This window comes from Mus caroli, unplaced genomic scaffold (genome assembly GCF_978045245.1).
Source record: "Mus caroli unplaced genomic scaffold, Mus_caroli_1 scaffold_6, whole genome shotgun sequence".
Classification (NCBI taxonomy): Eukaryota; Metazoa; Chordata; class Mammalia; order Rodentia; family Muridae; genus Mus; species Mus caroli.
In genome coordinates this window covers 96,653,513-96,680,980 of record NW_028227261.1, presented here as the reverse complement: position 1 = coordinate 96,680,980, position 27,468 = coordinate 96,653,513, and the positions used below count along the sequence as shown (strand labels likewise).

The 27,468-nt window shown below is 44.8% G+C and overlaps 1 protein-coding gene across 1 annotated transcript; it reads right to left on the bottom strand.

Annotated features, from left to right (window-relative positions):
* Positions 1-876: 876 nt before the first annotated feature.
* On the bottom strand, positions 877-13,620 carry Txn (thioredoxin). The gene is made up of 5 exons (XM_021160675.2): positions 13,350-13,620; positions 8,894-8,998; positions 7,925-7,984; positions 2,279-2,344; positions 877-1,087 (listed from the first exon to the last, which is right to left on the bottom strand). Exons 1-5 carry the CDS (start codon positions 13,371-13,373, stop codon positions 1,025-1,027), a joined length of 318 nt encoding a protein of 105 aa, XP_021016334.1. The 5' UTR covers positions 13,374-13,620; the 3' UTR covers positions 877-1,024.
* Between the last annotated feature and the right edge of the window lie 13,848 nt (positions 13,621-27,468).

The following is a 27,468-nucleotide window of genomic DNA, read 5'->3' as shown; positions in this document are numbered from 1 at the left end:
CTATAGCATCTATACCAGAAACATTTATTGCAAAGATTAATGGGATGCCTAGCATATGACTGAGAATTCTATGGCTCTCGTTATCAACCTGAAACTTGCCATGTCGCTGCAGATCCTGACCTTTCTCACTCGGTCTTCCCAAGTGCTGGAATGACAGGCATGTACCACCCACCACACCCACCTACAACCAGGCTTTTAAAATCAGTTTCCATTGTAATGTTTGCAGCCCTGGAGTGGGACATTGTATTTCAAGACAGGATTTCTGTTTTTGCTTTGGTTGTCCTAGAACTCATTCTGTAGACCAGGTTGGCCTCAAACTCATGGAGCTCTGCCTGCCCCTGCTGGGATTATCAGCATGCAGCACTACTGCCAGGCTTATGGAGAACTTGTGCCTCTCACTGTTAGGGTACTAGCAGCTAACTGTAATCTTTGGCACAGGAATCTCACGTCAGAGCAACAGTTTCACCACAAGTGAGCCACCAGTCACACTCATGGTCCGGACCATGTTTATTTATTAAGGTAAAATAACAACCCCCCCCCCCCCGCCCCCAGACTGAATAAACGAGATTTTCTACAATATTAAGTTTTTAAAAAAGATTTTAAAAAGTTTATGGGTATGTTAGCTACATGTAATGTACATGTACTTCTGACATCTTGGTGCCCATGGTGGCCAGTAGAGGACATCAGATTCCCTGGAACTGGAGGAACAGGTAGCTGCCGTATGGATGCTGGGAACTGAACTCGGGTCCTCTGCAAGAACAGGCAATGTTTTTAACGATTGAGCCACCTCTCCAGCTCCTATCTTTTGGCCTTAAAGCAGTGGGTTAGGGGACTAAATCAGGCCATTTCTCATTTACATTAAAACACACCAGACAGTTTTAAAAAGGGTAGAATTAATATTTTATTGTCATTTATAATCAGATGGCAGTTGGGTATAGACTCTCCACACTTCATAGTTTTTTGCAAATTAAAAAAGGTACAGGTTTCGAACAGCTGGTAGCTGGCTACACTTTTCAGAGCATGATTAGGCATACTCAGTAATAGAGGCTTCAAGCTTTTCCTTGTTAGCACCGGAGAACTCCCCGACCTGTTGAGAGATGAGAGGGCTATTAGCCAGGGCAGTGCCATTATTCTGTAAGAGGCTGTAATCTCAGAGAGAATGCAGAGTCGGGGAGGTTTAATTTAAGCTTTCTCAAACAAGTTTTTAAAAAAACAAACCAAAAAGTCAAACCAAAAGACAAAACTAATAGCAAAAATAAAGAAATCTGGAGAAACGCCAGGGTTCCAGCAAAATTTCCCCCAAACATAAAGACCTCTTAATTTAGTAAGAAGAGATGGCCTGCCCAGGTCTAAGTATGCTGTGTGGTATGAATATGAACTAGCTGTGGAGATTTTCCTACTGTTCTTTAACAGAAGAGCAATTTTCAATTAGGCACTGCATATTATGTATGTATGTTCAGGGAGACATTGCCTTTTCCTTTTTGAAACCAGGTCTTTCCTGGTGCCCAGCCTGGCCTCAGCCTCCCAAGTGCTGAGATTGCAACATCACTACAACTCTATCATCCTGAATGCAGACAGGGGAGACACTGCTTGTGTGGGCGTGACCTCAGTGCTTTCTGCATGTGCACTATATGTGATTTGGCTGAAGTGTTATTTCTGATTTTGTCTTAGATTCGGTCTTCCTTTGTAATCCAGGTTAGCTCATAAGTTACTATATATCCTAGGCTAACCTCAAACTTGCAGCAATCCTCCAGCCTTGGCCTTGTAAGCTCTGAAATACAAGCATGCAACAGCACACTAGGTTGTATATAGACATGAAATAGAAGATGACAGAACCCATCTCCCGAGTAACTCACTTCAGCCATTTCTGTGTTCTCTCTTCTCTTCTCTCTCTCTCTCGATGTTGAGGCAGTTTCTTTAACAGCCCTGGCTGTCCTGAAACTCACTTTGTAAACTGACCAGGGTGGCCTCAAACCAAAGGTGTGAGTCACCGGGGCTTACTACTCTGTACCCATTCTGACCTGAACTCTCAGCAATCTTCCAGGCTACTCCCAAAGTGTTGGGATTACAAGTGTGTGTGTGTGTGTGTGTGTGTGTATGTGCTCAACACCCAGCCCCAGATTTTTGTTTTTAAAGACATGACTTCTCTGTGTAGCCCTGGCTATCCTGGAACTCCAAGATCCATCTGTATCTGCCTTTGCCTCCCTGGTGCTGGGATCAAAGGTGTGCATCACTATGCCCAGCTCCAGCTGGTGCTCTTAAATCCAGATCTACGTACCTTTTGACCCTTTTTATAAAACTGGAAGGTCGGCATGCATTTGACTTCACAGTCTGCAGCAACATCCTGGGATGCAGGGAAGGTGGTCAGGGAGAGAGGATGAAAACAAGAATGTGAACATTAAATATAGATGGAAAATTCAAAAAAAGAAAAAAAATCCTCTTTTCCATTATATACCCCAAACTTCAGCCTCAGAACCTCTTAAGCACACCAACACAATTGCAGATAAAAGCCCACTGTGTTGCATTCTCAATTAAAATGTTTTACTAACATCTACCACCATTAATGGGCATTAATAAAAAGAATGCTAATGCAGTGGCTATTCACTGCACTGTTTATAATTCAATTAAGTTCAGCATGAAGAGGAAATGACATATTCTGCTCCTCAAAATTAGCAGGTCCTAGTTTTTTTGCTAATCTAAGTTTTTCCAGTTTTATTAAGGGGCAGGGTATATACAGATGATGACTGTAAGAGCTGGATAATTATTATTTGTTGATTCTGGGGCTGGAAGCTAGTGCTTTGCACATGCGAGGCAAATATTCTATAACTAAGCAGTATTTCTAACCCTCTGGATAGGATCTTGCCACATTGGCAAGGCTGGCCTGTGAATGAAAAACAAAACAAAACAAGGAGACTTGACTGCTCTTAGGTATGGTGGAGGAGAAGGTTTATTGTAGATAAAAGGTGAAGAGAGAGAGAGAGACAGACAGACAGACAGACAGACAGACAGACATCTGGGAGGTGGAGGGAAAAGCCAGGAGGCTAAAGGGTTAACAAAAAAAAGGACTGGGTAACCAAAATGGTTGGATTATATAGGGAAAGGCCGCTGGGGGAAGAGCAGCCATTGTCCTGACTGGAGAAGTTTAGGGTACGGGGCAGGCATGACGGGAGAATCTGTCAGCTAGGTCTGCTATGATATGTTAAATAGGCACCAGTTAGCCAGTTGCCCTGTTAGGTTTGAAACCTTAACTGCCTCAATTCAAGATCCTCCTGCCTCAGCTTCCTGAGTGCTGGGAGTATAGGTGTGTACACCATGATGCTGGGCTCAGGGCCACACATTCAATAACAACCCAAAAGTTACCCTTAGCCAAGCATGATGGCACACACCTATAATCGCAGCACTTGGGAAGTAGAGGCAGGGGCATGAGATGTTCAAGGCCATCCTTGGCTACATAGCTACTTCAAGGCCAGACTAGGCTCTAAGACCCTGACTTCCAAACAAACAATAAATCCTCGGATATGGACTTTGTACCCACCCACCCCTTTACCACCCCACAGCAGCCACTGTATGAATAATACTTTATTTGTTAAAGATCTTTTATTTTTATTTACGTGTGTTCTGGCTAGTTTTATGTCAACTTATCACAAGCTACGGTCCTCTGAGGGGAGGGAACTGTAGTTAAAGAAAATTGCTTCTGTTGCTGTAGGCAAACCTGTTTCTTAATCAGTGTTTGATGTGGAAGGGCCACAGCACACCGGTAGGTGGTGACACCCAGGCAGGGGTCCTGGGTGCTGGGAGAAAGCAGGCTAAGCAAGGCAGGAAGCAGTGTTCCTCCTTCACGCCTCAGGCCTCCCATCGCCTCCAGCTTCCTGCCCTGAATTCCCTTTGATGGACCGTGGCCTGGAAGAGTAACCAAAACAAACCCTTTCTTCAAGTTGCTTTTGGTCATGTGTTTCATCACACATCAGGAAACCCAACTAAGGCAGGCGTATATACCTGCAGGGGTCAGATTCCCTAGAACTGGAGTTTCAGGGAGCTACCTGACACCGGTGCTAGAATAAAACCCTAAAACCCGGGTCCTCTGTGTAAGCACTCTTAGCTGCAGAGCCATCTCTTCAGCCCCAAGTGAACCATACTTCAAGCAATTTGATCTGACCTAGAAATGGTGCCATTTCCCAATGCACTTCCAGTCCTCACGTACGAATGCCCCCCCGCCCCCACTCCTCCCACTCACCAATCCCACTCACAGAACTCTTGACTGTGCTTCGGTCTCATGACTTTTAGGCCATCAAGCTCACCAGCCCTGCCCACTCAGGGCAGACTCCATATGCCCCACCCGATAAGGCCCCACTCAGAGCTGCACTGTGTACTCAGCATGGGAAGAAAGCTGTTTTATAGCGCCCATGTATGTCCTACAACTTTTATCTTTTAGATTTATGTAGACTAGAGAACAAGATAGACCAGCAACAGCTTAACTCTTAAACAGTTAATTATTAACATATGGTTAATTAGTCTTGGCTTAAAACAATGTTTTAATCAATGTAGCTAATATATATTTGTACAACTTTACAGAGATGTTTCTCTCCTCCCTTCCTTTGTTTTAAAAACCATTGTCCAGATTTTCCTGCCTGTACTGTTTCAAAGCATCACCATAGATTCCCCAAATATACCAGCTTCAGACTGGGTTAAATTTAAATTGATGGGTTTTAACTATACCAAGCCAGCACCCATGAACACAACAGCACTGCCATGTATTAAAGTTTCCATGGACTTCAGTACTGCCTGCTGACAGTTCCGTTAGCATCCCAGGTCTGGACTCTGCCCAGCTAATGCTCCAAGGGCTGCAGTGCCTACACATAATGATTTGGAAGACCCACTTCATGTTTTTAGAACTTCACTCTATAGCCTGTGTCTCAAACTCTTGGGGATTCTACCACGTGCTACCACGTGCTGCCATCGTGTGTGAGCCTCCACACTCACACACAGCATGTGCTGGGATCCCAGGTGTGAGCCTCCACACTCACTCATACCATCCTGAGTTCTGAAAACACGATCCTGAGTTTCTCTCGTCATCCCCTCATTTGACCCAGGGTCACATCCCCACTTCCTGCTTTTTAAAAATAATCAAAAACATATCCAGAGAGCCTGGACATTTTGACAGCGTTCCCAAGTTCAGGAGGATGTAAAACAGCCTTTCATTTCCCAGCTGCCCTGTTGCAATCAGTCACCACCCTCTGCACACACCCCTGATAACTGCTCTCCTGCCTTCTCTTCTTAATGACCAATTTCTGACTTCCTGAGACTGTGTCACAGGGCTACAGTGCTAGGATAAGTCTCCTACAGTCACAGTCACAGTGACCACGTTTACTCATGTCACTTCTATTAACCAGCACCTAGAGTTCTGAGCAAAGCCAAAACACACAATATTTGAAAGTTTACAGATTTGTTTTTTTCATTTTTTTTTTGTTGTTGTTGTTTGTTTAATTACAAAACACAAATCTCACTTCCTTGGTCACCACTGGGCTATGATCGGTGGTGTCACTGTCAGAAGAACCCCCATGTCACTTTCTGTGACTGTAGTCATTTCCTTGTTTTCCTATACACTATGGGTGTAGGCCCAGTTGTCTATCTCAACTAGTTATAGGTACTCAGGTGTTTAAGGGACTTCTGTAAGGTTTTCTATGCCATGGTCTTTAGAGTATGGAACCCAAGTTAAAGGCCTCAATTTGGTCACAGGGTCACTTCAAGTTTCGAAAGACACCCAAACAGACCTGAAGGGGCTGTCATTGCATGCCCCCAGCTGCTGTACTTTGAAGGGGTCAGGACTGAGGCAGGGGCTCCTGTCCTCAGTTCCACAGGGCCTTCCTCTGCCTCCATCACCGTCTGTGCTGAAGTCCCTTCTCCATCCCTAGGGTGAGCGTTAAAACACTCTCACAGCTGAAACACAGGCAGAGGGCCCAGGAGGCTTCAGTACCTGTAGAATTATCTGACAGGGTCAACTGATCTAAACCAAGAGTAAACATCTCCTGGCTAATTAACCATATAGCAGTGGTTCTCAACCTTCCTATTGCTGCGACTCTTTAATACATTTCCTCAGGCTGAGGTGATCCCCACCATAAAACTGCTACTTCATAACTAATTTTGCTACTGTAGAGACTCGCAATGTAAATATGTGTTTCCCGATAGTCTTAGGCAGCTATGTATGAAGAGGCTGGGGATGGGTGCCACAGACAGACTAAGTTTGTAAAAACAGAGAACAAGAATTTTCTTCCCCCTACAAGCAGGTTATACTCTCATCTTCCTCCCTAACTCTATTAGAAGAGTAACTTCTTAGCCATTTTACAAAGACTAGTGACAGACAATTACAATGGAGTATCCCTTAGTCAAAATGCTTAGGAGCAGGTGTGTTTCAGGGTTTCTAGGTTTCATAATATTTGCACAGACTTTACTGCTTGGTCTCTGATGCCTAACATTCAAAACTGCTTGGATCTCAGACCACTTTGGATGTTGGATGCTCACTACCTATAAAAGCAGTCACGTTCCACCAAGTATTTAGGAGCCAGGCACTCCAAAGGCTTCATAATTACGGTCTTGCTCAATCTGGATTGTGACACTGGACAACACTGCCATTTAGAGGATGAAAGCAAGGCACAGAGAAACAACCCAAGCAAGCCTCCACTGTTCATAAGGGGACAGGCAACCAGCAGTAGGGGCACGGGGTCCATCTCTTCTTGTACCACTGTAGGCTCAGAAGAAAAGCCGACTGAGGGTACAGCATAGGTAAATGAAGAAGCGAAGCTTGTAACTATGGTTTAGTCAGGTAGGAAAGGACAGGCCGGGGAGACACAGGCCAGAAAGTGTACTGAGGAAAGCCATGCTGGGGATACTGGGAGCTGGGTGCCTGAAGAGGACCTCTGAACATTTCATGTGACCCTCCCGAACCTTTGCCAAGCTGTTGGCTAGGTACAGAGATCTCATTATAGACTGAGAACCGGGGTTGAAGAAGATGGGAGATTAGCTTAAAGCAGAACCCAGTGAGACCAATACTTTTGCAGCCACCCCATTCTCTAACTTCTTTCTGTCCCAGGGCAAGTAAAAGCACTCACGCATCCTTCCCTCAGGGCCCTGGTGCTCCATACCACATAGGCCTTTCCAGCCCAGTGGCCTGTGTGAGAGCAAAGAGCATATGCTAAGAAGCTGGGGAGAGTAAGAACCAAGGGCAGAGGAGGTATGTTTCCTCATTTTAAATACTGGCTCTGCAAGAACAAGTCTTCTCTGTTTCAGCCCATCCCTAAAGCAGGGCAGCATGGGAAACGGGAGAGGAACGATATCAGTATGTGGAAAGTATACAGAACAGAGCTGAGTGCACAACAGGCATGAACTTGCTAAATAAAGCCAGGCTGTGAGTTTCCCCTTAAGTTCCCCCAGCTCTCTAAGGCACCAGGGAGACTCTAATGTTTGTTGTAATGCCAGGGCTTTCTCACCGATTCTGACCAAGCATATGAATAACAATATTCTTTTCAGAAAGAGCCTGTGGATACAGTTCCCACACACGAGAAGTTCAGAGCACCTCAACAGTGGCCTCACAATTCCATGATGCCACCCAATCTACTATCTCTTAGAGCCAAAGTTAACTTATTTTCAGTGATCATCTCAGAGCGGGGGTAGAATATAGGCCTGTGCACCACAATGGCCCCCACAGGCTCAGAGGGGTGAGATGCTTACTTTAGATGTGCAAACACAGCGCTCGGAGTGTCTAGGACCACACCCATAACTGGCACATGCCCTATTCTTCCGAAATAGAACTTCTTAGAGTCCCACTTCTAGTATTACTAGACGTTTTTATTTTAAAGAACAGGGTAGACTCTGTGAACAGGCAGGCCACCGTGAGGTGTTTGGTAGCATCCGATTTCGTACTACGTACCTGGCAGTCGTCCACATCCACTTCAAGGAACACCACATTGGAATACTTGTCACAGAGGGACTGGAAACAGTCAAACAAACCAAGAAGCGTTAGAACTGGATAACAGCATTCAACATAGTTAAGCGTCTTCAAAGGAAATGTAATAGAGATTAAATATTTATTTAATGTTAGCTTATGCATATGGGTGGTTTGGTTACATGGATGTCTGTACACCATGGGTGTGCCTGGCGTCTGCAAAGGCCAGAAGAGGGCGCTGAACACCCTACAAGAGTTATAGAAGGTTGTGACTCTCCCATTTGGGTGCTGGGAACCAAACCAAAGTCCCCTGGAAGAGCAGCCAGTGCTCTTAACCACTGAGCCATCTCTCCAGCTCCATACACTTATTTTGAAAGTACTTATTTTATTTGTTATTGCATTATTATTGATGTAAATATGTACAGGTGCGTGTGGAAGTCAGAGAGCAACCTCTGGGAATTGGTTCTGTCTTTCCAGGGTGGGTTTTGAGGCTCAAACTCAGATCCTCAGGCTGGCAGGGTGAACCATAAGTGTCTTTTTTTTTTTTTTTTTTCCCACTGAGCAATCTTACTAGCCAGGTCTAAAAATTCAGCCTAGAGATGAAGCAAGCGCCAGGGACACAGCTGTCTCTCAGTCAAGTGTTCCTAAGAGTAAAGTAATTCAGCACTGTAACTTTGAAGGCCGAATTTCACACTAGGCCCAGGTATCGAATCAGGGAAGTGGGGGAATCCTGGGGCAGGGGACAAAATTATTTAAGACAACAAAACTCCCAAAAGTTGTCCTCAATGAACTATATTATGTAAGTTTCCAGGCTAGTACTACTTTTAAGTCAATGAACGACACAGGAGAATAAAATAAAGCAAACAGCAAACCCCTCGAACCCATTAAATTTCAATCCTTTTCTCTGGCTTGGGTCTACCACCCAGCCTCAAAGCTCACTGCTCCTCCACTCACATGGAAGAAGGGCTTGATCATTTTGCAAGGTCCACACCACGTAGCAGAGAAGTCCACCACGACAAGCTTGTCTCCTGCGGCGGCCAGGGCCTCCTGAAAAGCTTCCTGAGGAGGGAGAAAGAAACATCTGTGTTACATATCATATACTTTCACTTTCCGTGAGATGTGGCCTTTAAACCCAGCACTCACTCTGGAGGCCAACATGGTCTACCACAGTGGCCAGTTCCAGGCCAGTCAGTGAGACCCCCCACCCCCATATCCTCCAAAAAGACCCAAGCAAACATGCAAATCAGCAACAAAGAGATATTAAGTACAAAAGATGAGGTTCAGCTCTTAGGGCCTATCTTTTAATCCAAAGCAACCACATAAAGTGGACTGAAAGGAATCTTGCACACAGTTGGCATTATTATACTTGATCAGGTGATATAAGCAGAGTGTATTGGTCTTCGAGTCTTCAGGAATATTTATAAAATATTAGGAACTGCCTAATCTGAGGGTAGCGGTGGTGTATGGACCCAGGGCCTGGCACCAGCCTCTGAGTTACATCCTTAGCACATAACTAACATTTACACTAAATACAAGAAAGGGAAATAGGCATTTGTGGTAAAAATGTTTACCCTTTAAAACCAGTCCTGTGATAGACAGTGGATTCTTAGGGGGTTGGTGAAAGGAGCCTTAAAAACTGAAGAAGCTCCACAAGAAGACACAGTTAAGCAATGGGGAAGTCACAAGTTACTTAACCAAGGGTCAAATGAAGGCAACACTTACTGTATTTGTCTAGAGTAAAACATGGGAAAACCTCTGACCCCAAGGCAGAGTCCAGGAGAGCAGTCTCCTACTCAGCTCATCACTAGCATAACGTTGTGTGTGTGTGTGTGTTGCTGTGTTAAGATTTAATTTGTGTGTGTATTTGCTGGTGCCGAGAGGGGTCTTGGGATCCCCACCTAGAGCTGGAGCCATGGGTAGTGGGTACTGCCTGAGGGTCTCTGGAAGAGTGGATAGCACTCTTAACCACCACGCCAGCACTCCAGCCCCTTCTGTGTGCTTTAACCAGGGCTGATAGAGTTGGGATCTTTCTGGTTTATCCACCTTTGGCTTTTGCCCTATGGATCAAAACTCTGTTCTTTACACGAATCCAAGTTTTGGTTTCTCAAGAAGGAATTATTCTGTCATATGAAATCCCCAGCAAAAATGATAAAAAAAAAAAAAAAAAACCTTCACTGCCAACCTCTCTGAATTATTTACTAAAAGCCTTGAGACTGTAACCCTAGGAACCTAACAGTCTAGTCACCAGGGACTCATTCAAACCACCATTAGTCATGTCTAGTGACCAAAACCCAAACCAGGGCAACAAAGATGAATCAAAGCAACACACACAAGTTGTATCTGAAGCCAATATTTCCTTCTGGGAAAAATGCTGGTCAAATTATTTAGCAGAAACTAAGACAAATTAAGATTCATATTAGATCTGGTCCAACAAAGGAAAGTAAATATCTTATAACCACACACACACCCCTAGTTAAAACCTAATGCATTTTCATGGGGGTATACTTACTTTAATTTTAATTTATATTTATTGTTTCTTATATTTGCATTTATTTATTTATGAGTATCAGTGTTTATGTCTGCATGTATTTATGTACATCACTTGTGTGCCTGGTGTCCTAAGAAGCCAGAAGAGGGTATCAGATGCTCTGGAACTGGAGTTACAGATGGGTAAAAGCTCCCATGTTGGTGCTGGGTATTGAACCCCACCCTACCCTATGAAAGAACACCCAATCCTCTTATCTGCTAAGCCATCTCTTTGACCCAGGATACAGTTTTTAATTTCTATCTCACATTTTTTTTTTTCTTTCAAGGAAAACAATCACATATCATTTCTGAGAACACTACAGAATGGCTACGACAACTTCCAGAGACCTCTAGTCAGACCTGCCCATCGAGTCCATGTCTGGGTGTGAAGAGCACCAAGGGTTAGGGTCAGGCGGTGGGAATGCAGGGCAGAGCAATGGAAACCACTGTTCCCAACCACCACTGGTTGTTGCAGATAATTCTCACACAAAACCTCCCCTTACATAATTATCAGAGGCCACAGCACCTATTCTTTATTGTAAGACACAGGTCAAGATGGTATGGCAGGCTGCTCTGATGACACCCACATCTGGACCACGATTGATCCTCAGTAAGAAAAGAGTCATTCCAGAGCCAGAGCTGCTGGAAACACGCCAGGAGGAGGAGTCTCTAGGGAGCGGCCTGGACCTTTCTCCTTAGCAGTCACCTGGGGTACCGATCCACATCCGAGGGTCCTTAGCTGGGACCTGAGTCCCAGTTGATGAGATTACATGACAAAACAGGGCAAGCTGCATCTCAAAACACTCTCAAGGTTTACCCCCAAAAGCTATGAGGCAAAAACCAAGCAACACTACTCAAAATCCTGAAAATTCGGCTCACAATCCTAATTTCAGGCTTCAGTGAACACCAATTACAGAGGCAGGGATGTGCAAACTTCACGAACAAGTTTTCTTCTGCCGATCTGTATTGGCTTGAAGAATATTTATTCAAAATTATCTACTAAGAAGCATATCACAATTTTTAGCTCTAGAAACCAACAACCACAACTGGCAAGTGTCGCCAGCACTGACACCAATCACCTGGAGACAAAACAACACACCTGGAGTAGACTGCAGCAGATGCTATCATCTCTTTTCTCAAACATACCCAATTCAGGGGCTGGCAAAATGGCTCAGCACATTAAAGTGCTTGCCACCAAGACCGACGACCTGAGTTCAATACCCACGACCCACAAGGTACAAGTGAGCCAACTCTCTCAAGTTGTCCTCTGACCACTGCCAGTGGATGCCCCACCACCCCTATAGGTGAATGTAAACCGAAACAGAAAGCCCTCAACAACAAAACCATATTCAGCAAATAATAAAGTGTTCTTTGCTTTTTTTTTTTTTTTGAGACAGCCCAGCCTCCTGAGCGCTGGGGATTAGAGGCATGAGCCAACGCCTTGGTCTAACACGTGGTCTGTGAAGCACTGAGCAAAGTGTGTGTGTAGTTCAAGAAATAATTTTATTCTTAAAGATAAGTAAACACAGCAAATCAACTGTTGATTTCTGAGCCATTATATCATAGCCTATTATTCCACTCCTGTGTGGAGATTTGACCCCAGGGGCCTTTAACTCCCACACAGTCGTCAGAAATAAGGCTATTTTACATAGTTTAATTAATCAACTTAAGCCCATCACATGAAACTTATGTGTATTCAGTTTAACTTCTGATTCTGGGAGACTCCGATCAGAGCCTTGGTAGCAGGCTTTTGGGACCCAAGCTTTTTCCGAGTAACTGGTTTCCTGGCACCAATGTACACCACTCCTATTGGAATGGCAAAGGTTCCATAAGTAGGTCAGTTTGAACAGATAAGGATCCAACTGGATGCTGGGACTAATATGACTGGTAGTGGGTGAGCCAACTTTTGTACTGAGACCCAACCAGGTGCTCAAAACTGGAGGGCGCGGACCTGTCTTCCACGGATTTCCTAGTTTAAGGGTGAGCCAGTCTTTCACACATCAATTCCCACCCCCAACCTCCTTTCACTTTCCATTTTATAAATATTCCCCGAATAGTTACAGTGTAACAGGCTCTGGGTTTCCCAATTTGGAGGCTATTTTGGTTCTCAGTAACTTTCGAATATGGTAACAGTTTTTCCCTTGGGTATTATTTTTCTTTTCCCAAAGGTCAGAACCACCAGGACTTTGTTCTTGACTACTCCCTGGGGGAGAGCCCTGGTTTCAGCAAAGCCCACTTATGGAGGGTCAATCACTGAAACCTTAAGGTTGCGAGGCCCCGGGGCCAGACATTGGGGACTGAGTCATTCCAAAGCCAGAGCTGCCGGAAACACGCCCTGCGACGCAGGAGGAGGAGTCTCTCGGGCGCGGCCTGGACCTTTCTCCTTAGTAGTCACCTGGGGTACCGATCCGAGGGTACTTAACAGGGACCCGAGACCGACCCTCATGCACCGACCCGGCCTGTGTCCTCTAGGCGGCAGGCCACTGATGGAGGGAAACTAAGGCCGAGCCCGGCAGTACAACACATCCGCGCGGCGTATGACACCGCGTACGCGAGAAGTGGCGGCTCTCCATCTTTTCCTAGAGACCCTAAATCCTGATTCAGTTGGGGCACGGGGAGTGGGGGGGTGTCACTGGAGGACCCCGGTCCATCTCTTCACCTCCACCAGATTTGGGCTGGCGGTAGGGAGTGCAGCTCCGGGGACCCAGGTGCTGCCTAAGAGTGCATCTCCTGTACCCGGCGTTCCAGGGTCCCCTCGTCCCCTCCCCCAGGGCATGCTCCACCGCCGAGGGCGCACACAGGCCCTGGGCCGCTAAGCCCGTGGGGACACCGAGAGTGTCCTCTTCAGCACCGCGGGATGTGCGCGGCGCCCGGGCATGCGTACCTTGCTCTCGATCAGCTTCACCATTTTGGCTGTTGCGGGGAGGGAGCCACACGCGTCTCAGCAGAACCAGATGGAAATGGATCCAAGGCGCCCAACGGAGCTTGCAACCGAGTGTGGCGCCCGCCTTCTCTTTATAGAAATAGGGCGGAGCGCAGCAGGGCGGGGCGGACGGGCACTCGCGGCGGGGACGCGCTTCCCGCCTCCCGCGTCCGCCAAGGCGCCCGGGCAGGCCGCGCCTAGACCACGCCCCCAAGAGGTGGGGCGGTTTTCCAGGGGGCGGAGCCAGAGCCGGCTACTTGAGCAGCTTGGGGACTGTCCTCGCGCTGGCCTCTTCTCCTGGCCTCCCCGCCCCACTCTAAGCTGCCGAACGAGAACCTTAGCTTATAAGGGGCGGAGCTAGCACAGGCTCCTGGAGCAGCTTCGGGTTTTTCAGTCTCCAGATGCCGCGCGGCAGCTACCCCTTAGAGCGAACTTCCAGCTGCCTCAAGGGCACTTTTACAGCGCACAGCGCCGGGGTAGTTCACGGTCCTCTCTCACACCGTGGAGTCCCTCTGTAATCACACTGCCCATGTCCCAAACTAGACCTAAGTCAGATACTTCCAGACTGGGGCTGGGGACAGTCCCTAGGACTGCCCAGGCAGAGGTGTATCCTTCGACTAGGGCGGCCATGCTGCAGTTCGACTCAAAGTGCTGAGTAACGATGACCAGGAAGTGTCTCAGTGCGCGTCCTCGCCAACTTTCTGGGTAGTTCTTTGCCACTTCTTTCTCCTCTCTCTCTCCTATTCCTTAACCTTAACAGGTGAACCTGCTACTGGGAGAGGCACAGAGCCGTTTAGAGCCCCGTTCTGTGCCCCCATGCACATGCAGGCATGATAGAGATCGGATAGTCTAGCTCCCGGCATTGTCTTGAAGGATTTAAGGGCTTGAAAACTGACTGAGGACAGCGTTTGGCCCATAAGGAAGCACTCAATGAATTATTCTAATTATAGTCATCGCGAGTGCTAATTAAGCTTGCGTGGTGCCATGTGGGGCCTTGCTGAGTTTGGCTGCCTTGTATTTACAATGACAGTATAGGCTTTGAGGAGATTTTTCCGCCTTGGGAGACGATGCCAGGAAGAGTCTTCTTCAGTGATAATTGAGATGATGTTCAGGAGGACAGGGCATGGTGGAAGCTAAGATTCTTAAAGGTGGCTTTGTGCAGCCACAAGGCCAGAGTGCCGCTGTATGTTCTGGTGAGCAGCTTAGGTGGAGACTGGACAGAGCCAACATGCTGGGAGGAACTCACCAAGCCTGCATTTGTAGAGCCGATCTATCTAGATAAATCTACTTCGAAGTGAAGCACGGGAGGCTAGTGAAACTGTGTCTCAGCCACCCTACCCCTACCCACTGGCTTCCCTTGTTCAAAACATTTAAAATACCAGAACCAGTTGTGCGATGTTTTTGAAGGGCTGAGGAATTCAAGTAATGAGTGAGGATGTAGACAAGAGGGAGTGTTCTGAACATAGCCCTAAACTGCAGGTGGATGCTGCCCTGAAGGCAGTAGCCTTCCCTTTAGGACAACTGAGGCAGAGAGGAACCCCAGGCAGATGAGCAGAATCTATTAATTCTCTTTGCAGCTGTCGGGTCTTTTCAGTCCAGCGACATTCCAGGTTCCTGGCTTTTTGGTAGTCAAACACTGACCTGAACTTGAAAGGGTTCCTCCCTTAGCTGGCACCTCTCCACAGACCCTCAGATGTCCACTGATTCTGTTAGGGAAGACCTGACTCCCTGGCACCTGTACAGTACCAATACAAGTAAATGTGGGGGATATCACCAGTAAGAGAATGAAGAACTGGGAGGTCAGAGTGTGTGTTAAGATTCACAGCTCTGCATGTCTGCTCTCCTGTCTGTATCCCCACTTAAGTAGCTCTGTCTCTCTAGGGCAGTTTATTTAGCTTTTCTGTGCCCCAGTTTCCCTTGCGAAATGAAAATAATACCACCGTATGCTGAAGGTTTGAGTTACAATACTGTATGTGTAAAGAGCTGAGAAATGTGTCCACTGCTTAGCACCATGTGAAACAACCACGTGAACAGCGACAGGCTGTAATACTGAACGGCATCTGTTTGAGATGAGGGCAGAGAGCTGGGGTGGATGGGGCGACTATAAAACAGGTGTTAGTCTTGAGTAATCAGGAAGTTGGCAAAAAAGAAAACAAAACCAAACTAAAAACCACAGATGCTGAAACATGAGTCTCAGAGGAAAAGGGCTGTTTTTTTGTTTTTTTGTTTTCTTTTCTCCTGAACAGTGGAAAGATGTGAGCTGAACCTGTCCTTCAGCAAGATCCCTGTGTATAGCGGCATGGAAAATGGTCCTTAGAATTTTAGTTGTAAGGAAGTGACAATTCTGTTTGGACAGTGGTGTGCAGAGGAATTTTGTGAGACCAGAAATGGAGAATTCATTTGTTCAGAGCAATGCGGGGCAAGAGGGAAGGATGTGAAGTCTTCCCTTTGAGGAATTGATTCCATGTTCTCATCATTATTCCCATTTGCAAAGAAATCTAGCTCAAATGGATTTAAATAGGAACAAATTTCCGGGTCCTAAAGCTATCCATTACAGGAGCGCCATCTATCTTAATTGTCGGTGTCTGGTGGGATGTTTCTCTCGCCGAAAGGCCGCCCAGGCTTCGGTTCCTCTAGCCCAGTTTCTCTGCAGGAAATATGCTTGCTCCAGACTGAACCTGTTGGGAAATATGGTGGTCTTATGGGTTTGCTTTTTTATGCCTCTGCAAAGGGAACTTCTTGCTGTATTCTGAGAATCTCAGAATGGTCCTGGCCAGAGTCCATCCTCCTGGCCAACATTTAATTAAAGCTTGCTTCAAATTTGGCTCAAAAATTATGGAACTGGTCTTCCTCTCATGATTCTCAGGTTTCACGGCACAGCAAGGGAGCTAGGTGACACAGCAGAGTCCTCAGCCACTCTGAGATAGACTCAGAGAAGCATGGCCTTTTAAGACAGAGCTTTGGAATCTGGATTTGGCAAAACAGCCCGTCAGGTCCATTACAGTTGGATCAACCTTGACCTTGAGGTTTTCATCAAGAGTCCAGCATAAGTGAAATTTAAAAACTTGTCTAGCAGTACAGTTGGGTTGAAGGTAAATGGGAAGTGACATAAACTGAATCAGAAAGTAACACAGAGTGGGGTAGAAGGAAGAGTAACAAACAGACGTGCAGAGACAATCATTGCTGCCCAAAGGAGCTGGGCGTGTCTTGCTGTTCCTTTCAGTGGCCCTGAGTCTGCAGATATTATCCTTCCTGTTAAACAGGGATGGGGGTAGGGGTGAAAGTTCGAGGAGGTGATTCATAGGCTCTGTTCAGAGGACACCAGCACCATTGTCAAGCTCTTTCATAGGTCCGTTAGCACTTCTTGGGTCACCAGTTTAAAAAAAAAAAAAAGAAACCTAATATGCTAGGTTATAAACTCCATTTATGGTACTTTAAATGTTAACTCTTTAGATGTTAAAACTAATTTACACCTAAGATAGCATACTTTCAGGGTTAAGTATTTTATTTTATGTTTTCCTCTTTCTTTTTCTTGAGACATAGTCTTACTATGCAACCCTCCTTAGCTATGTAGACCAGGCTGGCCTCAAATTTAAAGAGATCTGCCTACTCATACTTCCTGAGTGCTGGGAATTAAAGGCATGTGCCTATTCCTAGAAATGCTAACTATTTTAAGGTGAAAATTACATGTACATGCACCTAGACAGAAATGTGTACACACATACATACACACACACACACACACACACACACACACACACAGGGGCAGAGAGGAGAGAGAGAGAGAGAGAGAAAGAGAGAGAGTGCTTTCTATCTAACAGAGAGCTGTGAAAAGTCTTGCAGAGATCTGTGAAAGGATATATATTCCAGTGGGAAATTGTCATATCAAGAAAATGAAACTAACATGGATTATTTAAACTAATAACGATTGGTCCTTATCTAAAAACAAGTGGCAAGGCAAATCACACAGTAGGGAAGACTGATCAATATATGCATCTAACAAGGCTTTAATCCAGAATATATAACGGCCTCTTGTAACTCAATAAGACAAGCAGCAAGTAAAAGCTTGACATACATTTCTTGTGTGTGTGTCTGTGTGTCGGGAGGGGGGAGGAGGAGCCATGTGTGTGTGTGTGTGTGTGTGTATAATTAATATGCATTGATCAGAAAGCTGCTCAATATCATTAGCCATCAAGCAATTTCAAATTAAAGCCACATTGAGATTTCATATACATTCAGTAGACTAGGTTAAATTTTAGATAGAGGGAGAGAACTGGACTAGCTGGTATTCACACATTACTGATGGGAATGTGAGCTATCATAACTATGTTGGGAAACAGTTTTCCACATACATTTGTTTTTGTTTTCAAATGAAGCAAAACACACATTTGCCATGTGACATGGTAATCCTAACTCTAGATTTTACCTAAAAGAACTTGGAATGTAGTCACACAAAGAACTGCCTATGAATATTCCTAATACCTTGCTCATCAGAGTCCCAAACAACTCAAATGTCCACCATTAAATGAAACCATAATAAAGGTGATATATCCTTAGGGTCGAATACTTAACAACGAAAAGGAGTGAGCTGCTTATTACATACACAGTCAGAGATGAACATTCATATATGTTGAGTGGGAGATGCCAGACATTGAAGCTTTTAAGAGCTATTTATAGAAGTTGTAAAATAGGTCAGTCTATAGGTACAATGCAAAATCTATACTCTTCAGGTTGGGAACCACAGAGAGGAACAGAGAAACAGCTGGTAATATAGGTCTATGTATTTTCTACAGCTCAAGGAAAAAAATGCATTAAAGTGGATATATTTTATTACAGGCACAAATTATACCATCAATAATTAATAACATAAAAGTAAAATCTTTGGTTAATCTTTTTAGGCACAGAAACTGCCTTCAAGGCCCAGAAAACACATTGACATGTGACGAAGATGAGATACATTTAAACATGGAGGGCCACACAGAAGGTAAACATGGCTAACTGGAAGAAAGATTGTAGAGCAGATTGCCTTAGTCAGGGTTTCTATTCCTGCACAAACATCATGACCAAGAAGCAAGTTGGGGAGGAAAGAGTTTATTCGGCTTACACTTCCATACTGCTTGCTGTTCATCACCAAAGGAAGTCAGGACTGGAGCTCAAGCAGGTCAGAAAGCAGGAGCTGATGCAGAAGCCATGGAGGGATGTTCTTTACTGGCTTGCTCAGCCTGCTCTCTTATAGAACCAAGACTACCAGCCCAGAGATAGTCCCACCCACAAGGGGCCTTTCCCCCTTGATCACTAATTGAGAAAATGCCTTACAGTTGGATCTCATGGAGGCATTTCCTCACCTGAAGCTCCTTTCTCTGTGATAACCCCAGCTGTGTCAAGTTGACACAAAACCAGCCAGTACACAGATAAACTTTGAATAGCTATGATTGTGGCTTTAAGCAAGGTAAGGATGTTACATGGATATAATCTAAGTAAATGCTCTGCCAGGTTTACCCTAAATCCAGGGTCACAGAGTTGTTAGTGGGTCACAATGTGTTAGTCACCTCTAGCACTGAGACAAATAACAGGAATAAATGACACAGAGAAGAAAGTTGTGTTTGGCTCCTGGTTTTCAGAAGATTCAGTCCATGGCTGACTCCTGATTTTATGCATGTTGTATAGACCTCCATAGTAGGGAACATGTGGAAGAGCAAAGCCACTCACTGTAATGAACACAGGAAGCAGAAAGAGGGAGAGGAGGGAGCATGTGCACTCCCACCTAACTTCCTTTACACCCGGTGTAACAGTTAATTTTGAATGTCAACTTGACTGGCTTAATAAACATGTAGCACATTAGTGAGGAATACCTATCAGTGTGTTTGTGAGGACATTTCCTAAGAGAAATGACTTGAGTGTAGGTGGTACCATCCCCTAGGCTAGGGACTCAGACAAAAATGAGCCCAAGGAATACAAGAACCTCACCATTTTCTGCTTCCTGATGCATCCAGATGTTAGCAGCAGCCCTGTGCTCTTACCACCATAGATCAGAGGCACTTCCACTGTTGTGATGGGCTGCACCCTCAAAAGAGCCCAAATAAATTCCTCCTCCCATAAGCTGTGTCTTGTCAGGCATTTGTCACAGCAGTGGAAAAGAAAAAGAGAGATCGCAGGTGTCATCTGAAGGGTCCACTACCTCCTACCAGTATCTCAGGATGGGGGCCAAACCTGTAACACATCGGCCTTTGGAGACCTGTCAGATCCAAACTGTAGGAACCATTGAAGAAATACTTCATGGGTGGGATACTTCTAGTCGAATCCTTATCAGTAAGAGGGAAATAAAGGGAGGAAACAGTTTAAAAAAGGATCCTAAGTAACATTGTCGGAAATGAGGGCCTCATGATTTTACTGAAGACAATCTCTATTCTATACAGCACTCAGAGAGGATGGTCATGGAAAGTTGTTAAGTTTGCCGAGTTAAGGGGAGTATGTCTGAGTTCATAATTGCTAACTTGGAAACACACACACACACACACACACACAGAGCCATGTGTGGCAGTATACTCTTATTAAACTTCTACCACTTGGGAGGCTGACACAAGAATTGCAGAGGTTCAAGGTGATCTTCCAGGACCTACTGAGTTAGAGGCTAACCTCACCTCCAGGAGACCTTGTTGTAAAGAAGAAAAGGAAAGCAACAACAACAGGAACAAGCCATGGATCAGGGAAGTAGTTTAGTCGTAAAGCACTTACTTGATCATTATGGGAGTCAGAGTTCCATCCTTAATGCCCCCCAAACAAAGCAAAACCCTAAATGTGAGAAACAGAAAAGAAAAAGAAACTGTAGTTGAATGAAAGTATCCTGACTCTAGTAAAACTTTGTTTTTCATCATGGCTTTCTTTCAGTGTTGACCAAACTGAGTATAAAGACACCAACAGACACGCTAATGAGGAAGGGAAAAGCCCATAATGCCTCAGCCCTAGACAACTACAGATGGCATGTCCAGAGTGGGAGAAACAGGCTTCCCTAGAAAAGAGCCCCCCCCCCTTGGTTATCCAATACCAATGGCCAGCTCTAAAAGCATAAATGTACAAGTAACATTAGAACAATGATGCAATCATAATCTCAAATATAAGAGATTATAATAAAAATGGCTGTAGTCAAACAATAGCTAACACACACTTTAAAGACAAAGTGATTAAAGTAAGATAAAAATGCCAACAACTTTCAATCCAGGTTCAGCCCTGATTTATTTGTTTTTAATTTTGATTTAAAAGAATTAGCTTTACGTTAAGAACTGTAAGAACCCTTTTGTTTGTTTAAAAGTAATGTGTGTGTGTGTGTGTGTGTGTGTGTGTGTATGTGTGTGTGTATACCTGTGTGTGTGTAAAGGCCAGAGGTCAACCTCAGATATTCCCCAGAAGCTGTCTACCACATTGGTTGAGACAGGGTCTCTCACTGCCAAGACCTTGCTGGTGGTCACACTAGCTGGACAGCAAGCCTTAGTGATCTGCCTGTCTCTGCCTCCCCTGGTCCTAGAATTACAAGCACATAGCACTATGCTCGGCTTCTCCACGTGGGCCCTGGGGATCCAGTTGGGGTCTTCATGCTTGGATGGCAAGCACTTTATCAATGTAGCAACCTGAGCTCTCATGTTTGGATTCTTACTTGCTATAGGAATTGCCGTCGCTTAGTGTTATATTCCAGAGCAATGGGCGAAGCTCTGGCTTATAAGTGAAAATCTGCAGAGCCTGTGTCCCCTGTATAATCACCACCTTCAACCTCAGCAAACTACCTATCATATTGGTCAAGAAGCTTCCAGATGCTAGACATAGTTATATGCCTGCACTTCTAACCCTCTGAAGCTGAGGCAGGGGGATTGTGAGTGCAAAGTCATACTGGACTATATGGAGAGAGTTCCCAATTCAAAAAGCCAAAAAAGGTGACAGACATACCCAAATCCCCACCAGTCTCAGATACCTACACCAAGGTATGGATTTCATGATGCAATCTGCCTCCTTCATTATCTGGGGAGAGCAGATGGGGCCGTATTTGTCATTCAGATGACTAAACTGCTTCATCACACTGCCATGGAAACTGGTGAATCAGCATGGTCTCCCATTCAACATGAAGATATATTATTCTTGGGAAATAAGGCAGTTAATAACAATACAGTCAAAGGTAGAAATTAACAATGCCAATAATGTTAATAATGGCTTCAGTGTTCTTACATTTAACAATAGTAAGGCTATTTCATAGGAGAAGGATTTGGTTTGATTTATAAGAACTGATCAAAGGACAGGAAAAATCCTACCAGCAGAGGGCTTTGTCTATGCCAAAATTGTGTAATATTTAATACTATTATTGTATGTGTGCTTGTGTACCTGTACCTGTGTGTGTGTGTGTGTGTGTGTGTGTGTGTGTGTGAGTGTGCACACGGAGGTCAGAGGAGAACTTTTGGGAGGGAGATGGTTCTGTCCTTCCACCATGACTTTGTGACCTGGATTCAGGCTTGTGTAGTATTTTTACCTTCGGCTCTGTAATCCTTAATACTGAAGCCACATAACGTTCCAGAGTTGCCTTTACTTTAAATAGAGCTCAGTTAGGCAGGAAAGACCACATGATTTTCCTTCCACCAGGGACCAGACGAAAACTTCCAGAAACCCTATTCTCACACTTAGACTTTAGGCGGTGGTACCACCTGCTTTCCCGTGCTTGCTCCATGATAGTCTCATTGCTGGAGGACACACACAGGTCTTTGTAGTGGGTGCTGAGCTCTGCATGATCAAAGGTCAGAACTGTGAGTGAGAGCGGCTTACATTGCATGGTGTGTTCTCACAAAATTCCTTAGAAGTAGGCTTGGAAACTGTCCTAGTTTGGGAGCAAAGAGCAAGGAGACTGAACTTATTTAATACGTATCTGAAATTCAGAATAACTCAAGCTTCCTGTACTTTGATATCATAGCTGTGAACTCTATGTCTGAGTGTCCTGTTGCTACCGGTACTACTGCTCCTGCAGACTTGCTACTCAAGTGTTTCCTGGTTCTCTAGATAAATAGATACCGGAACTACTGACAATTAACACAGGAGCGTGAGATGAGAGATGCCTATGTCAAAAGCCCTTGTCTCAGGTATGATGGAGACAAGAAAGTTCCCAGTAGTATCTTCAGCGTAGCTAGAGGATGATGGCTTCTGTCTTCCACCAAGAACTTAAGGTTCTCAAACATGGAATCGTGAGGTTCAGGTACCTGCGGCAGCGGCGGCAGGAAACCAGGGCTTATCTCACTGCCTCCTCAGTCTCTATCCCTCATCTTTGCTGTTGTGTGGAGGCTGGTGAGTTGGGGATCAGGTGTGGTTTCTATAATCTCCTTGTAGGTAACTAAACAAATCCAGATTCGAGTGAGGTTAGTTCAGGATAGGGCACGTGACTTTATCTGGGCCGATGAGATGAGAGGAACGTTTGCTTCAAGGGTCTGGAAAAGTTTACGCGATTCCCGAGACCTACATAGAGCAGTGATCTTGGGAAGCAAGGAGATGGCTCAGCAGGTAGGGCAACAGTGCTCTCAATCCTGATTACTTAGATCCCTGGGAAACCACATGGTGGAGAGAACCAATTCCTGCAAGTTGTCTTTACTTCTACACTTGCACCACGACATGCCTGCACACACACACACACACACACACACACCCCAGATAAAATGATAGGTTAGATGACTTAGCAGTTAGGAGTGCTTCCTTCTCTTCCAGAGAACCCAAGATGGGTTTCCAGCACCCACATTATGTGGTTCACAATTGTCTGTAACTCCAGATCCAGAGAAGACCCTTTTCGGACCTCCATAGGCACCTTTGTACATATGGCATGCCTAGATACAGATATACATACATAAATAAAAATAAATCTAAAATATAAATTAATAAATTAGCAAAATTTGGTCTTGGAGTGTAACTTGGTGGTAGGGTACTTGTTTAGCATTCTCAAGGTTCCGTGGTTGATACCTACCACACACACACACACACACACACACACACACACACACACACACACCAGAAGAGGAGAAATAAACTCTCTCATCTTTATCCTCATCAAGATTGCTTTGTGTGTACTGGTGAATCCAGGAGACCCTTCAGACATCTTGCTTCCAGCCTCAGATGATCACAGAAAACAAGGGCAGAAGACATCTTGAACATCACTGAGGATGGAGCTGGACCACTGATGAAGTTCTCAGAGGCCTGCCTTATGCCTGGACTCAGATTTGTGTTTGACTTCTACAGTTCAAGTTGGGCATTCTGATAGTTAGAGCCAAGAAAACCAAGTGGGAGAAGGGCTCATGAATATGTTCACCACCTTTATTAACTCTTCACTTATTGAAATCAGAAAGGTTAGCATAAAGTGTTTCAGTTGAACTAGAAATTATTGCGATTATAAAATTATGAGGTGAAGATCACTATTTAAATGAACGCAACACAAACCACCAGAGAGCTTTTTCATTAGGCCAGAGGAAGAGACGGTTTATAGTTACTCCCAGAGTCTTGTTCTTTTTGCATGGATGCCAGGAGGAGGAGCCAGTCGCTGAGGATGTAAGTATTCTCTGAGGACAGAAGGATGAAGTTTACATTTCTGGGCAGGCTCTCAGGGCAAACCAACACATCGCCTTCTTTCTTCATGTGGTGGACAGCGGCTGCACTAGCTAGCTTCTTTATTTTCAGAGGTGGGATGTGGATGGAGCTAGCATCCTGTTTTCTCTGTGTCACTCTCCCTTAGCCTGTGCTCTGTAACCCTGTAAGAACCAGCCACTCACCTGATGCCATCGATGACACTAGGCCCCAAAGGTGGGAATGTGTCCTAAAGCCACTCCAGCTCTCACAAGAACATTCTCAGGTCTCTCCGGGAATGATGCAAAAGAGATGCTCTTCTTGGAGTCTTTCTTAAAGGGACCCTCATGGGTCACTTGAGAGGCCCAGTTTGTTTTTCTGAAGCTTGGATGGAGGGACTCTCCAGCAGCTTTGCTTAAGGTAGAGCTGTGTTTTGGCTATTATGGCTTTAGGGATGAAAGCCTGGTTCTCTGTGTGGTGCTGGGAGGAGGCATATGTGACTATAAGCATGATATAAATTAGTTGATGGCCCTAATCTATCATATATCAAAAGTTTACTGGGAATGAAAGCATAGTGTGCTAAAATGTTTAGCACACAAATAGTGTTTATTTCTTACAGGGCATTGCTTGATTGCCCCTCATCTACTGGTGTGTCCTTTTTCTGGTTTTTGTTTTACATTTATTTATTTTCTCTTTGTGTGTATATTTTGCCTACAGGAATGTATAAGCATATACATACATATATGTATATGTGTGTGTCTGTTGCCGGAGGAGATCAGAAGAGGAGGTGGACTCCTTGGAACTGGTTGGGAATAATTGTGAGCTGCCATGTGGGTCTTCTGCAAGAACAAGTGCTCTTAACCCCTGAGCCACCTCTCCATTTCTCAGTCACAAGGCTGGTAAATGACAGAGCCTTGACACAGACTGGGTGATTCTCCAAATAAGACGATACAGGTGCAAGCGAAACTGAGTGCCAGGAGAAAGGGCACTGTACAAGGGTGACCAACCCCACCTCCTGGTTTCCAGCTCTCTTTTAATTGTTGTTGTTGGTTTTTTAAGTCCAATGAAAAGCATTTAGAATTCCTAAGGGGGAAAATGCTCATCTTATTAGTTAAAAAGTGTGAACTGAGCCCAAAACACCTGTGTTTTCCTTTTCCTGTTGCCAAGTGATCTGTGAGCGTCCTTAGACCAATAAACTATTGAAATTTATGCCGAGCATAATTAATTATATAATTTCAGCTTCTAGAATTTATTTCCATTTAAAATTGGCTCATCGTGCTGGGGGTATTTAAAAGGCTGAGAGGGAAAAGGGGTGAGTAGGTAATTATAGCCTTATAGTGGAGTCTTCTGTGAATCATATCTTCCACAGTGTGAAGTCTCTCAACCCATTATTATCAACTCTATTAAATACATTTGGAATTAGGCACTCGGTCATTCAGCTCCAGGTGCTGAGCTCCTAGCTGGTGTCAAGAAGGCCTCTGGGCTTTGGGGACATGATAATGACTGGGGAGATAAAACCCTTTGAATTCATGTTGCTGATATCGTAGTGCACTAGTGTAGGGCACTTGTGCCTTAGCTTCATCAGGTGGTTAATAGTTTATGGTACACAATATGTGTTACAATCAAGCACATCATCGACTTCATGAAATGGATATGGCACTGTATAGATAAGAAAATGGAGGCACTGCAGTATGAAAGAACTTGCCCCAAATCCCACAGCCAGAAACAGCCAAGGCTTACTCATAAAAGGCTCGGGTCCCGAGTGTGTACACTCACCCGTTGTAATTTATCCCTCCCTCCTTAGATGTGGTGACTTGAAGGGGGTTATCACAGCTTCTGTCACCACTGCACAGTTGGCAAAGGCTGGAACTCTCCAGATTCCTGATTGCTTCCATCACCATAGAGAATGAGTTTGCCTGAGGACTGTGCAGACTCTGGAGAAGATGCGAGTTGGCCTGTTGTCTATAGACATTCCCCAAAGAGAAGGACACTGTGATCCAACACTGCCTGCCCAAGGTGACACTATCTTCTTGGAGACAAGGAAGATCTGTTATCACATGTCCCAGATTCAGGGGAACAACGTGTCCACTCCATATACACTAAAGTACTTATTCTCAGGACAAGATATGATATATCTCATTTCGGAAAGTTAATGATGGCTCAATTTTCCTGACCCTATCTTCTCTGGAGTTGAGATGTGTCTTATAGATGTATTCTTTTATAATTGATGTGAGCGTGGCTGCCTGATGATATTGCACTTGATCACAGCTGTTTGTGTATATCCATCCTCCTCCCAGTGCTGGGGGAACCCCGGGACCTCACATATGCTAGGCTGGTGCTGTGTCACTGAGCTGCCTTCCAGCTCCGGCTCATATTTCAGTTGAGTTAAAAACACTGTTGGCGGGCTGGAGAGATGGCTCAGCAGTTAAGAGTACTGACTGCTCTTCCGAAGGTCCTGAGTTCAAATCCCAGTAACCACATGGTGGCTCACAACCATCTGTAACAAGATCTGACGCCTTCTTCTGGTCTAAAGACAGCTACAGTATACTTACATATAATAATAAATAAATCTTAAAAATAACCACTGTTGGCACTGCATTTGCTGGGTTGTTTGTTGATTGTGATATTGTGATATTTTCCTGGTTCTTGCCTGTTGACATCTGATGCTAAGATCATTTTTTCAGAGAGAGAGAGAGAGAGAGAGAGAGAGAGAGAGAGAGAGAGAGAGAGAGAGAGGAGGTAGCTAGGAGTACAATCGCATACAGCACTGCAGTCATGCTAAAAACTGTTGCGTTCTTCCTGAAGAACGGTTATTGTCCCTGTCTGAAACTACCCCCCCCCCAAGGCTAATTCCCGTTCTATGGTCAGCAGTCATTTTGTGGAAATAAGCATCTATTTATAAGGTACAGTTAGCTCCCCATATTGCTGCCATGTCTGTCTTGAAATATGACAAAATTTACCCACAGGTTAGATACCTTTAAAACTCAATTTAGACCTGAGTCTTAGGTTTGTAAATTATTATGCACAAAGGCATATCTGAACAAGCCTACTTCCCTAAGCACGTTACACAGTTGAGGCTGGTTGCAAACTCAGGATCTTTCTTGATGCCTGCAAAATAGCAAGATAGTCTGTACTTACATCTCAGATTTAGTGCGTTCAAAGATGTTCATTTCCTTACACCTTACTCTCCTAAAATAGGATTTCACTTTTGAAAGGCCTGGCAACTTTCCTCTGGCATCATCTTTCTTGTTGATATGTGTGGACAACTTTAGAGCTGGTAGTGTTTTGAGTATAGTAATACAGTGACATAGAATAAATAAGAGCCCAAGTTTTAGAAGCTGAGGCTAATATATACATAGTGTGTGTGTGTACCTGTGTTGTATGTTGTGGATGGGGCTGGTGCTGTTTGTATTTTGAGGCTAATCCCACTCTCCTGGGAGAGGTTGGGGACAAGGAGTGAGTGAGACTCTTGTGAGGTCTTGTGAGCCAATCCCCTAATGAATAA